The sequence below is a fragment of the Hippocampus zosterae genome, chromosome 2, assembly GCF_025434085.1.
Source record: "Hippocampus zosterae strain Florida chromosome 2, ASM2543408v3, whole genome shotgun sequence".
In the NCBI taxonomy this organism is placed as follows: Eukaryota; Metazoa; Chordata; class Actinopteri; order Syngnathiformes; family Syngnathidae; genus Hippocampus; species Hippocampus zosterae.
Genome location: NC_067452.1, coordinates 22,330,080 through 22,343,514, shown reverse-complemented (window position 1 = coordinate 22,343,514; position 13,435 = coordinate 22,330,080). Strand labels below are relative to the sequence as shown.

The 13,435-nt window shown below is 41.2% G+C and overlaps 2 protein-coding genes across 17 annotated transcripts; both read right to left on the bottom strand.

Moving 5' to 3' along the window:
• Nucleotides 1-1,120: 1,120 nt before the first annotated feature.
• Nucleotides 1,121-6,556, bottom strand: csrp1a (cysteine and glycine-rich protein 1a). 2 transcript variants are annotated; one of them, XM_052052100.1, is made up of 6 exons: nucleotides 6,388-6,556; nucleotides 4,824-4,933; nucleotides 3,869-4,037; nucleotides 3,655-3,784; nucleotides 3,486-3,582; nucleotides 1,121-2,169 (listed from the first exon to the last, which is right to left on the bottom strand). In XM_052052100.1, the coding sequence occupies exons 2-6, from the start codon at nucleotides 4,930-4,932 to the stop codon at nucleotides 2,093-2,095; spliced, it is 582 nt and encodes a 193-aa protein (XP_051908060.1). In that variant the 5' UTR covers nucleotide 4,933; nucleotides 6,388-6,556; the 3' UTR covers nucleotides 1,121-2,092. The 2 variants fall into 2 exon arrangements, with proteins under 2 accessions (XP_051908060.1, XP_051908053.1); XM_052052093.1 differs by having other exon boundaries at nucleotides 2,075-2,823; nucleotides 3,443-3,582.
• A 678-nt stretch (nucleotides 6,557-7,234) lies between these two features.
• Nucleotides 7,235-12,549, bottom strand: LOC127591729 (uncharacterized). 15 transcript variants are annotated; one of them, XM_052052032.1, is made up of 10 exons: nucleotides 12,286-12,546; nucleotides 10,921-10,979; nucleotides 10,595-10,792; nucleotides 10,244-10,330; nucleotides 9,261-9,514; nucleotides 8,969-9,091; nucleotides 8,385-8,525; nucleotides 8,131-8,266; nucleotides 7,964-8,050; nucleotides 7,235-7,860 (listed from the first exon to the last, which is right to left on the bottom strand). In XM_052052032.1, the coding sequence occupies exons 2-10, from the start codon at nucleotides 10,952-10,954 to the stop codon at nucleotides 7,796-7,798; spliced, it is 1,125 nt and encodes a 374-aa protein (XP_051907992.1). In that variant the 5' UTR covers nucleotides 10,955-10,979; nucleotides 12,286-12,546; the 3' UTR covers nucleotides 7,235-7,795. The 15 variants fall into 15 exon arrangements, with proteins under 15 accessions (XP_051907992.1, XP_051907993.1, XP_051908036.1 ...); XM_052052033.1 differs by having other exon boundaries at nucleotides 7,235-8,050; nucleotides 9,261-9,415; nucleotides 9,485-9,514; nucleotides 12,286-12,540; XM_052052076.1 differs by lacking the exon at nucleotides 10,595-10,792 and having other exon boundaries at nucleotides 7,235-8,050; nucleotides 9,261-9,415; nucleotides 9,485-9,514; nucleotides 10,921-11,020; nucleotides 12,286-12,542.
• Between the last annotated feature and the right edge of the window lie 886 nt (nucleotides 12,550-13,435).

Below are 13,435 nucleotides of genomic sequence, written 5' to 3'. Positions count from 1 at the left end.
GATTATTTTAGTGAAATACGCATTGTCACTCCAAGATGGAAAAAAATCATGCAGCTACTGTATATGAGGCACATTTTTTTTTCATGACTTCATAACCACATTTATTATTTGAACAACTCAAATAGCGGTGGCTACGTTGTCTCCATCGGTACCTGGATAGTTAGTGCCTGCTTGCTTTCACAAGGAACCCCACACACTGCTGTCCACTTCTGCATGCCTCTTTGAAAATGCCTTGCAGTGTATTCTGTATCCTGGTTTAACCTGATGGTTTGTTGTGTTGCCACAACTCCTTCCTGTTTTTTTCAATCTTCACCTTGGCTCTTTGGAGCTGAAATAGCTGCATACGGTATATGACTCTTTGTGCACTTCTCAATAATGCCACACTACGGATTCTGACTGAGACTAAATTACTAAATAGTTCAGTGACTTTCCACAGTGTCCCGGTTAATGATATTGCTCATTAATACTCAAATGACTATTGTGAAAAGTGTTTTGAGTTGAGAATCCATTTTAGAGCATAAAGATCTAGTATCTCAGGTATCAATGTTTCAGTATGTTTTCTTTATACTGTACACGTTTGCACCATCAACTCACTAAAATGGAATCTATTATAGAGTATGACAATAAAAATCGATTATTATATTGTATTGTGGGCCGGCCCGTGACCAGTGTTTAGCACGTCAACCTCACAGTGCAGAGGTCGTGGGTTCGATCTTCCTGTGTGGAGTTTACACTTTCTCCCCAAGGCCTGTGTGGGTTTCCTCCGGGTACTCTGGTTTCCTCCCACATTCCAAAAACATACATGGCAGGCTGATTGAACACTCTAAATTGTTCCTAGGTGTGAGTGTGAGCGTGGATGGTTGTCTATGTGTGCCCTGGTTCAGGGTGTCCCCCACCTCCTGCCTGAAGACGGCTGGGATAGGCTCCGTGACCCTTGTGAGGATAAAGCGGCTCGGAAAATGGATGGACGGATATTGTATTGTTACGGCTGCAGTTGTTGGTAACCTGTACTGTATTGATATGTACACCTGCTGTTAAAATCCATTGGTACTGCTTGTCACAATCTCCACTGACAGGGAATTGTTTATATAAAAAAAATGTACGGTATTCATGAGAAATGTTGTCTTTTTTTTTTTATTCGGGGAAAAAAGAGAGGTACTTTTTAATCCTTGGCTTTATTCACCCATAGCAATAATTGTCCAAATGTCACACATCAAGTACCGTATATTGTGTTATCGGTTTTGATATTGCAAAAAAGATTACCTTCACAGGGATAGCATTTCTTGCCATCTCGTGGGGAAATGTGTGCTCGTATTACAGTAACCCCTCGTTTATCGGGTTAATGGGGACCAAAACCACCTGCGATAAACGAAAATCTGCGAAGTAGCGACCCTCCCCCCATATGGTAGGTACATGTACATAATATTTATAAGGCCAAATTTAATGGTATACATGCATGTAGAAGAACATTTTGAAGCAATTAACATGACTTAAAGCTGCATACTAATAGATTTAAACATGTATAAGTTTATGAATAACAATACAGTAAAAAAAAATTAGATCTGCAAATGGTCGGCGAGAAGCTGCGAAAGTCGGCAAAACAACAGTGAGTCACAGAGCAACATACTGTATACAGTACTGTACTACATGTATATGTTTGAAAAAATCTGCACTAAAGCTGCGATAAACGAACCGCAAAATAGCGAGGGATCACTGTGCAATCAATTTCCTCGAATCCCTGAATTATAAATGACAACCAAACAGCATGATGTGGACTTTCACCAAATCTAGATCCATTCTCACCAATATTTGGTACACCTGCAGCATTAAGCAAGATTCGATGCAAGACCTACAAAATTTGGCTTTTTGGTTTTCTCTCAGAGATGTATCAACTTGACAGTGTCTTTTAGCATTATGAAAAAATACATGACCCCATACCGAAACAGCTGCACAGAGGTCTCATTTTAATAGAGTTCTTGCATACAATCACATTAGATTGGTTAGTGCAGGTGGACCGAATGTTATGGCGTGTTGGGCGTATGTGTCAAGTGGCTGTAAAATCACTCTGATGCCATTCTTCCGCTGGTTCCGTCTACTGAGTGAGTGGCAGGGCTCCGGCCCCACTGCCATATCCATAACCCTTTGGGCCAAAGTCTTTTGCGTAACAACCTGTAGGGCAAAACGATGGGTGTCAGAAATATATCCATAATCCTTGTTTGTGCCCCTCATTTACGGCTTGCTTTACAAATACGTCATTGTTTTCTTTGGTTTAGATTATGAACAGTGAGTCTATACGCTGTATTTGTACCTACCTACCTACATATCGAAAAGCTAAGCATGTTGTTTGAACAGTAAAACCTCATGTACACTTTTCTGCAACCGGAGGAGAAATGAGGACATTTGGCTTATCAAATTAGGTTTAGTTCAAAGGTCACAGATGCTGCTTGGATAATACAAATAACAAAAACCTGCCTTTAATTACTATTGAACAATTGCACGTTTGTATAGTCACTTGGTGCCAGTAGTAAGTGGATCATGTTCTTTTTTTGGGGGGGGGGGGGATCCTGTAAAAGCAATAGAATTCTTAGGTTAATATTGCTTTTAAATTTTACCAAAACATCTTTTCAACAGTGTTTATGCGCCATTGATAGTGCAGTGGTTCACAAAGCTAACTAACTTTCATTTGATGTCCCTTACTCAGTCGCCCTGTTCTTGACGTGAGTAGTACGGCGCCCCCTGCTGTCGTCTTATGTTCATGACAGCTCATGACGTGCAATTTGAGCGTTTAAATACTCTTGAGCAGGGGTGCCCATTAGGTAGATCCTGATCTACCGGTAGATCTAAGACAGGTCCCAAGTAGATCCGACGAGTGTCGAGAAGAAAAAAAACAAGCCATTTTTGTGTCTTTGTACATCTCAGTAATATATTTTTTGTGTTAGTATACACTGCACACTAATAATCTTATCAGTCTCATTTTCACAAAAAATATTTTAAAAATTAAATAAAACAGGTAAACGTTAAATTTACAGTCGCGCGTGATTACATCACCGGAAGTTGTTAGCGCTCAGCAGTTTGCAATTGCAGCTTGTGATCAGAGCTGTTGCGCTCTATCTTTTATCGTGATGATTCTCATTCAGAGTTTGCTTTGTGTTCAATTCACCGAGGGCACGGGCAAAGAATAGGAATCTAGGAGGGCCCAGGGAAGCACTTTAAAACGGTACGTGTGAGCTACGATAGTTAACAGGCTGCAAAAGTGTGTCGCAAGCCTCCATTTCAGGCTGTTTCTCATCATGGCGTGCGCGTGGGTGTGTGCGGGTGTGCGCGTGCGCGCGGCGGTAAGGGTAGTTCCCGGGAGGTTAGTTGATCGAAAAGTAGATCTTCGATCCAAAAAGTTTGGGCACCCCTGCTCTTGAGATACAAAAACGATTTGATCATGTCATACTGTACGTAGTTGTTTGGATGACACAATATGATCTTTGTTATACCTTTGCAGTAGATTTCTCCATCCTTATCTGCAACTGTGGTTGACTCGAGGCCCTTCCCGCACGTGGCGCAACGGAAACAACCAGTCTTGTGCCATGACTGCAATTAAAAAGAACATGAATTATTGCCATTTATCGTTTTGCATTCCTGCCTACGTGTATTCTTTCTTACGCTGCCTGCGCCGATCACTTTCTCTGCAGCGTAGACAGCCTTGCCACAACGAGGGCACTTCTCGGACCCGCCAAATTTGTGAGCCAACTTCGAAGGGTTAGGGTTGGTGGTGGGGCGGTGAGGAACAGGTCTGAACGGGAAATAAGGTGCAATGTGACCGAAAAGCTTGAAAACAGATGACTGTTGTGCTTTTTTTTAATCTGGTAGTACTCACTCTTCATGGGTGACACCCTGACCCTGTCCCTTTTCCATGCTCAAAGTCCCTGCTCCAACACCAAATCCGTAACCCTTTGGCCCGTAATTCTTCCTGTAGCATGACTTGCAGTAGATTTCATCCAGATGAACAGCAACCGTCGTACTGTCCAAGCACTTCCCACATGCCGCTGAACAGATGCAACATAAAAATCAAACACCCCCGGGTTCTTTTGCCAGTTCGTGTTATCTTTCAGCTTTTTGCTGTGGATTTTGCAGTCCTTTTATGGAGCGGTCATCTGTTTTCATGTGAATTCCATTGAAGGAATGTGCCATTGCGACAAGGAAACACAAATAACGTCATCACAATTCTGTCTGGGTGAACCTCACCCAACAAATTCTATCACTTGCAACTGGGGATTCAGCCTTTGGTACGATATGATGAGTGAACCAGACTAGAGAGGGGCCCAGTGAAGGTGTTTTTATGCAACTGCCGTGGTGTCATGACTGACGACCAGCTCAAGGTTTTGTCTGGGTTTTGTCTTATGGGATAGGCTTCATCTTGCCTGGACAAGTGAGATAGAAAGTAGTTTGGTGCAATTGACACGGCTGTGGTTGCCAAGAATGCCCGGTGAGATTTAGAACGTGCTAGAGCATTTGTCATGGCAGTCCCAGCGTGAACACAAAACCAAGTCAGCATTACTAAAACAAGGTGAACATAACTCCACCTGGCAGTACAACAGCACTGTTCTGGACAAATGTGCTCTCCTGGCAACATAGCTTAAGTGTTGACTTGACCGATTATCATTTTTACGCCAATGGTCACATCCTATATCATGTTTCCACTTAACATGCAAATGGCAAGTCATCATTTTTACAAGCTGTGTCCCTGCAACCGTGTACATGTGCTCAAATATTCCTTCCCACGTCAGGAGGGGTAAGCCGTCGGTTAATTAGATAGTAAGCAGTTAACTCACAGCACAAAAAGCAGCGTTTATGGAATCTCCGACTGTCGCAGAGTACCTCCTCTGCAAAGTAAACAGTCTTCTTACAACGGCCACACTGGTTTCCTCCTCCTAAATTCATCCTTCGCCAAAGAATACATGCATGGACACAGAAACATCTTACAATTAGTGTTGTTTAAATGAGTACAGGTTATTTAGGAAACTGTGCACAAGTGCCGGTAGACTGTGTGGATAGTAAGTACAAAAACAAACGCGGGACTTTATTAAGGTTAAATACACGTACTTTAATAAGTGGAACTGTTTTCTGCTTTGTCTGGCTGAGTCCAGATGTCGTCATTTTACTGCTGCCAATCGACAAGGCAAAAGAGTTCCACTAAGGACTGCAATCACTCACTTGGCTTGCGGTTGTGTGGAAAAAACATTTTAGAATAGTTTGATGTGATGTGAAGTATGCTGGCATCCTGCCTGTATTTTGCTCTCAAGCCACAATGACTTCAACAGTAAATTCTCGTCTTTCCAATCCCACATTCCTCGCAATGAAAGATAACCAGCCTCATCAACTCACACCGTTTTGCCCTGCATCACTTGCATTCTGTCTGATGTCATTATGGCGGATGCCAATGTTTTGCCGCACAGGAAATATGTTGTATGAATTTTTTGGTGAGGTGTGTGTGTGTGTGTGGGGGGGGGGGGCGTTCTAATTCAGGACCGGAACAACTTGGAGGCTGTCTTGTATTCCTGCTGTTTGGGACTGTATCTTATAAATTTAACTTCTAAATATGAATGCAATATTAAACATACACCTACGTTTGCTTTGAATAAAAATATACAACAATACAAGCTTGGCATCAATACGTATTGTATGTTGTTGGTTTCATTTCAAAGTTACTTCTTGTGACGCAATGTGATTGGAAATTTGTAAATATTAAAGGCCAAACCAAACACTTCCTGTACCATTTCGGTCTTTGATGTACAGTATTTTAACTGGAAACAAAATGAATTGGAACAAACGGTGAAAGGTGTCCTGTAAAAAGTTCTTTTTTTACAAAATGCACTTGGTTCTTTTAGCATCTGATGCTTTTCCTTTACCTCCTCCACGAAACGTCAACTTTTGTTTGCCTGCTCAAAGTGAACATGGGAGAATGACTGTTCAAAGCCCTTCCTGTAGGTATTGAAATCAGGTGATCTGAGACGTGACTGACATTGTTTTTCTCGAAATGGGCTGGAAGATGAGAAACAAGGAGGAGCACGAGAGTTCCACGGGAGTCGAAAACAGGTAGAAATGTAAAGTCAACACAAAAATGAGCCGTCCTCCCTCCCGCACATGCGATAGTTGTGGTAGGCTCTGACAGAAGTGGGTTCTGTACTTCAACACTCCTGTGTTGTTGCTTTTTAACTGCGCGATTTTTAAAGCGGTCGAGCACCGACAATGTCTCTTCCGTCTTTGCAAACTCAAAATCCGGTAGTTTTGCCTGGCGGCTGGCCCGACTCCAACCGCAGAGGGCGTTTACCCGTCATGCATTGGCAAGCAAATAGAATGAGAGGAGGAAGCTTTGGCGTTTCACGTGTTACGTACCTTAAGTTTCTGTCAGTCGGCAGTGGTGACGGACAGGTGAAAGTCTGACTCGCGATAAGGAGTTCTGCTACAGCACTTCCTCTGATGAGAGGGAGGTGCCTGCCTTCTGTTGCCGCTTCAAAGCCAGTCACCCAAGTGCAGGAAAAAGGAATTTCTGACTCGGTCGCTGAGGGAGGAGCACGGCAAGGAGGAGGAAACCTGTGTCGGGGTTTTTTTCCCTCCGTGTGAAGATGGAAAGATTGTTGAGGGTTTTTTTTTGCTCAAAATGCCTAGATGCCACAATGACACGGGATAGACAAAAAAAGAGTTTCTTTCTCTTTTTAGGTTTGCTTGTTTAAACTGTATTGGGAGGGTTTTGCACAGGGATATACCCTACTTTAGAAACTGCATTTATACTATTGTCCTTTATGAAATATGGCAGTAAGTTCTATTTCCTCTTTCGATACGATGACCTTTACCGCATAATTAATTTCGACAAACTGTAAGACTCTTGTAAGCGGCACCGACCTCGGTGTTTTATTACACAATTTCAAAAGGTCTTTGCCGTAAAAGGTCAGTCAGACTGAATGTAAAACTGTTGGAGTAATTGGCAGTTGCGGGAGTTTGCTACCCTCGAGTGGTCATTTGTGGTGATACATGTAGATTCAAAACAATTTGTGCACACAAAATTGGGCCTAATTTATGCATTCTACTTCACTTTCACTCAAAGTCAACAAAGGTCCAAAGATCAGATATCTCTGAAAGCGATTATCTTGTCAAGACTGATTTTTCCCATTAGAAAAAAAAATCACTGGATTGTCAATAGTAAATGTTAAACCCGTTATAGTATTTCCTTTGGCAATACAAAGCGTTGCTTTGCACATATGGAGAAGCAACTCATTGTGTTGGAACAGATCTCCCTGCTCACAAGTCATTCACCACAAAAATGGATTAACATCAAATTTATCAGTCGAAAAGTTGAAAAAAGAAGGAATACATTAATAAATAATTTGTTTACATACATATTGTACAATTATTCTGTATTTACAGAAACCATAGAATCAGTCTACCCGCTTTTAACATGAACAGGCATTTAAAGTGAAGTACAAAGTATATGCTTTGCAGTGAATGCAAACCGTTTTAGTGCTCGGCACCAGTTAAAAATTAACATTCTTGAACCTATTGAAAATCTGAAGACGCCAAATTCATTCTACAGTTCATTACTTCTAAAATTAGTTGATATGTCATATTTTCAAATACAGTATCGTAAAATTGAATTACACCAGAAACAAGGTTATGGTACACTGGGGGCTGGCACATAAAATATTGTCTGCTGAAAATCAGTCGTCGTAGGTTCCAGCCTGGCGCCGTATCTCTGAAAATCAAACAGCACACGGGAAACGGACGGATGGCGTTTTCACGCATGTCGTCACTCCTGGTTTCCACCCTTCTCTTTACACGTTAATTTAGGTGCAGCCAAAGCCACTCCAACTGCTGGATATACATGCGCGCAGATCCAGTCGGAATTTGCTGTACTCTGTGTAATGCCTCGGCAGCCTCAGCTTCTCAAAACATGTTACAGCTGTGGGAAGAACACCTTCTACTATTTCCACCTTCATTTCTGCAGCTGGCACCTCCCATCCGATCCAGAACCTAATGAGACTCTTTAACTCATCTGAAGATTCTGCAATCAAAATAAATAACGATCTTTTCAAACCCCTTGGAAGGTCGCTTCAGATGTTCACTTGGTGGAGCGATACACACCGGTTTCAATGAAGTTTTTCAAAAAGCTGGACACTCTCGATGTATCCTCAAGATCAAGATCATCAAAGTGGACCGCCTCATATTCCTCAAAGATGACGGTTGTGGAACAAGGCCATGTGATGCAATCCAAGAGCATCTGGAATGAGTTACTAATTTGTTCTCAGGGCATGCTCATCTTCATATTTGGCTGGGTTGCATCCCATCCCATTCCGATGCTTCGTGTGCACAAAAATGAAACGTCTTTGCTTCCCAACCTGAGATGTGACTTGGGTCTCTGCCTCCCTCGGAAACAGGATAGGGATGATCTCTCTTCGGTGAATTAGAATCGGCCACAGTCCTGTGTCTTGCAGGCCTCTTTGGAACTGATTGATTTGATCTCTTGTTCGCTCAATCACCTGCAGTTCAAAGACATGACATCATGTTTACAGCAACGTAGTTGTACGGCCCAGACAGAGCAAGTGCATTGTGATGGAAATTGCTGACGTGTGAAATACTTCTCAAATACCCAATTTTGTATTTTTTATGTATATGTGTGTGTGTGTGTATATATGAAAATGGTAATACAGATTTGTATTTACTCGTCTATGAGCACGGTTGGGGGGAAGGAAGGGGAACACCACAATAAGATAAGATAAGATATCCTTTATTTGTCCCACAATGGGGAAATTTACAGCCTCCAGCAGCAAGGATATGAGCTGCTGGAGAGGCAGCCACTCAGGGGGCGCCATGTTTGTAGTGCAAGATTTCTTCAGTCGGTGCGTACAGAACGTGCAAGTCTACTTAATGTGTGTTCGACTATCGTCTGAAATGAGAAACCAAAATGGCACATTTATTTCACCGCATGAAAAAGAAGCTGGTCAGAGAGCCACTTCCTGTTGGCATCATTGGGTGTGGGGAGATTCCATAGCACGCAGAGCTGATTGATGGTGTCAAGGTTGTTTATTTCGGTGTCTTCACTGAGCTAGAAAAAAACAAAATGACAAGCATGTGTATGCACGATAATTTTAATTGATCATGATTGTTAGTGTTCTGGATATCGAGTTGAAATGATGGCACTACCTCTCAGGTCTAAAAACAAATAAAGAAATAAATCAAGGAAGGCCACTAGTTCATGTCACGGTGCATCTCACCATTGTCACTATGTCACGAACATCAAGATCTGGGCAATCCTGCACTGTTATTGGAGTTGTCTCCAAAGAACCCCCAAAGAGGGTGTGAATAATGGCCGGGCTGAGTCCTGGAAAACTTGGCCCGTGATGCAAAAATGAGTGGCCAATAATACGCCCTGCCACAGCGAACATGTTGTTGTCCAGCAGTCCATCTGATATGGAGGGGATAAGATGATCAGGCTCACCTTCAAAGAGCTTGGTAATGCTTGCACTTCCTGCAAAAGCGGAGGGAAGAAAAGTATGCAGTTTAGCACTACAGTAAAAAAAAAAAATAATAAAAAGTGATACCACATATTTGCAATTAGTTTGATTAAAATAACCGGGTTATTTATTTATTTAACTTCACCCATCTCTAAAGGTGACAAGGTGTCCCTTGCCCCAAATTTCTGCCTCCAAAGTGACAAAATATCTTAATTGTAATTTAAAGCCATTGTGAGCCTTTCGCATGCGTAAACCACTGAGTAAAATCAAACACCTAAATAAAGCACCTTTTATAAATATGATCTAGAACAGGGGTGCCCAAACTTTTTGGATCGAAGATCTACTTTTCGATCAACTAACCTCACGGGATCTACCCTTACCGGCGCGCGCACGCGCGCACACACACACACACACACACACACACACACAAATTTAAGATTTACCTGCTTTATTTTATTTTTAATTTTTTTTTTTTTTGTGAAAATGAGACTGATAAGATGATTAGTGTGGAGTGTATATAAACACAAAAAATATATTACTAACATGTACAAAGACACACAAATGGTTGGTTGTTTTTTTTCTTCTCGACACTCCTCGGATCTACTTGGGACCTGTCTTAGATCTACCTGTAGATGAGGATCTACCTAATGGGCACCCCTGATCTAGAACAAAGTAACAAGAACTTCAGCTCCGTATGTTACATTTATGTCAGTGTTCTGTGTGCTCCTATGGCTGTGTGCAACCTAAATTCATATGGAATCCGCTGGTAAGCCTGAAAATGACCATCGACATCAGGTGGCGCTGAACTCCGCTTCCAGTTGCAACGTCACCTGAAAAAGAAACACATTATTTTAAAATCTGAAATGAAAGAGGACGTCTGTGCTGATTGGGGGATGAGCATAAAAATAACCTAAGAAAGGAAACACTGGTGTAAAATTGTCGGATTCATCTTCACAATATAACACTGGCATCGAAAGGAGAGTTCAGGATATTCCCACAGGGATTCTCCCATGCCTATTAGAAATAATATCCTAACATTTCAAACTCCCATCCAACCGGGGCAGATGATATTACGTCCAGTCATTGGGTACTACCTTGAAGTTTGCATATAAGGGGAGAAGCCCACTGAATGTTGTCTCTCTTGTAAAAGGAGACTAAAGCCCGGTCTTGCGATTCTTTGTCGTCCCTGATGTCCAAGGCCAGACATAGTGTTTTTGAATCTTTGTTATTTTGTCGAAGTTCTTGTGCAAATAGCCAACCGGCTTGTCTTGCGTCGGATTCTGTTTTCCAGTCTAAGCAAAAATAGGATGAGGAAAAAGAAAGGAAAAAAATGCTGTTCATTTGTTAAGAGTCAGTGGTAAATTGGTTCATTGAAAAAACTGTAGATGTCCTACAATAGATAAATACTAGAAATGCATACCATTTGTTGCAGTAATTTCTTTGTCTTGTTCCATAGATGTAGACACTGATCTTGCTGTGCTGAAGAAAACGGACACAAAACAATCTGGATCCTTTCAGAGCTGCAGTGAAAACTTGACTATGATATCTAAATCACAGTACATGTCTTAACCTCCTGACTACCAGGAAAAAATGTTGTCCAATCACATTTATTTTGAAATTCCCCAATCAATGTGAGGCAATTGGAGTACTCCAAAAGACGTTTTTGAAATCCCACTATATTTTTTAAACAGGCTCAAATACACTTAAAACAAATCAAACACCACTTTAACGTGTTCATAAGAGTCTTATAATTAAAATGCCAACAGCACTGAATGTCCTCTTTAGAATAACAAAAGGAGTTAATGCGATTGGAGGCACTGGGTGGGAGATATTTAGGTTCACAAATGTCCTCTACAGGGGACAAATTTGAACTACTGGTCGTCAGGAGGATATGACATCTAAATTACAGTACATGTCATAAATTTAAGCTTCTTCATATTCCTAAAAACTGCCAAGCAAAAATTGGAGCTTTAAAACAGCAGTGTGTAACATTTGATTGTTAATGCCAACTCTGTGTGAATTCAACTCATCAGTTGCGCTTCTGTGACAGAAGCTACCAGCTAGTCGTGTTGAACACACGGCAGCGTGCTAACATTAGTTAGCTGTCTATGGGGTCAAAGCTAAGCATTAATCCTTAAACTTTATTAATTAAAATTAAGAAACTTCAGGCAATGACTTACGCACGTAACGTCCTCGGCGGAGACAGTGCACTTAATGAGACGGTTGTGCGGTATGTACAATATGTAGCTTTGGCGTTACCCTCAGGCAAAGGGCAACGCGTCAACTGCTGATCTATTTGAATTTCTGAAGGCTCCGTTTTCCAAATGTGGAAATGAATTTACCGAGTGTATCAAGAAAATAGTCCTTTTAATCTCATCACATTGTTCAACATTAAAACTTAGAAGAGATAGCAGGTCGAGTCCTTATCAAGATAATAATCTATCAACAACGTGAGCATTATTTGTGAAAAACGGAACTGTTTGGAAGTAAACTTTCACTTTTTTGTTAAGTGACGCATTGACATGTAATTCACTGTCTTTGGAGTTTGATTGAGTCAGGGTTTTTTGGGGTGTCAACTGCCAAAGTATGTACTCAATAAACATGAGACTTAAAATGATGGAGGAAGCAGCAACTGAGTAAAGTGTTATGTCCCACTCAATATTTGAACCGCTATTTTGTACAGAATTTCTTCGAAACGTAAACAATGAAGCTGATGCCTGACGGGAGAGTGAGCGCATAAAAAAGTAGATACGTAATATTTGAAAACATGACCGTGTGCGCTTACCTGTGCACGCGATGATCCGCTCTCTATTAACGCTTTTCTTTGCATTGAGTCTTTTGGGGTTGATGAAATTCTAGCCCCCAAGTGACTAAGCTGGTTGAACTTGTCAGTGCAGGTATTGCTAAGGCGACTTTAACTGTTCTATACGTGTTCCCTCGGGCTACATCACATTTAACCATTTGACTGCCTGCCGCTCATCCAAATGGGACAGCACATTTTGAGTTAACGTCCGACGAAAAAGAGGATTCATCTCAGCCAGATTGAGACAATTTTAATACTGAGGGGTGTTTTTGGGCGAGTGGGAGGGGGCGCATATTTTTCTCACTTCGTAAACCAGAGAGGCCTTGATAGCCAAATGAAATGTACACGCTCCTAAACACTCCAGTCCAAAAGTACGGTTACGTTGAGACTTTTTTTAGTAGATTGAAAACATTTTGCTTTGACATCAACAGATGAATATGGATAAGGGATTAATAATAGTTGGTTATTAATTTAATTGGTTATTCGTTTACAGAATTTTACTGGTTTGGCGACACAATTTAGAAGATTTGTAATCATACACTAAATTGTTAGGTGTGCAAAAGTTTTGGAACAGGTAGACTTCAATTTGAGTGAAGTGAATAAGGCTTGATATTAAGTTGCAAGAAGTGCATAATGCTTCTGATCCATTTACCGTCCATCAGCAAACTGTTGCATTTTTGCATTTTTCTTTTGTGAAGATTTCACCGCAGCCTCTTTTAAGTTTTTGGATTAAAAAAAAAACATTTTAGCAGGTAAAATGCAGGCTCTGCAGTGTTTAAAACCTGGAGATTGACTTTGCCAATCGACACCCATCACCACCTTTTCCCCTGAATTCCTTTGTTGTTTTGGCAGGTTGCTGCAAGAAGAAGGATTTACTCATCAGCCCAGTTGTATCTTGGAACCGGCAGACAAGATGTTTCTTGTAGACTTCTGGTTTCAGTGTGCCGGCCCGGAGCCATCATGTTGTTAATCAATGAAGATTGGTGAGCCCATTCAGTTCATTTCATTTCAACCGTGGCTCACATGATGCATTTATTTATCCAGGTATTTATTTATTTATTTATACATTTGACATTATGCAGTAAAACAATTCAGAGACATTCCCATTCATTTTTATGACATGTTACACCAG

What these genes read in the sequence shown, in the direction of transcription:
- csrp1a (XM_052052093.1), bottom strand. Translation starts at nt 4,932, where the DNA reads ATGAATTTAGGAGGAGGAAACCAGTGTGGCCGTTGTAAGAAGACTGTT. An exon ending in TAAACGCTGCTTTTTGTGCT is followed by an intron (nt 4,038 to 4,823) that starts GTGAGTTAACTG and finishes GCATCTGTTCAG; the next exon opens with CGGCATGTGGGAAGTGCTTG. An exon ending in CAGGGTGTCACCCATGAAGA is followed by an intron (nt 3,785 to 3,868) that starts GTGAGTACTACC and finishes TTTCCCGTTCAG; the next exon opens with ACCTGTTCCTCACCGCCCCA.
- LOC127591729 (XM_052052030.1), bottom strand. Translation starts at nt 10,954, where the DNA reads ATGGAACAAGACAAAGAAATTACTGCAACAAATG. An exon ending in CCTTATATGCAAACTTCAAG is followed by an intron (nt 10,331 to 10,594) that starts GTAGTACCCAAT and finishes TTTCTTTTTCAG; the next exon opens with GTGACGTTGCAACTGGAAGC. An exon ending in GAAAAACTTCATTGAAACCG is followed by an intron (nt 8,051 to 8,130) that starts GTGTGTATCGCT and finishes TTTTGATTGCAG; the next exon opens with AATCTTCAGATGAGTTAAAG.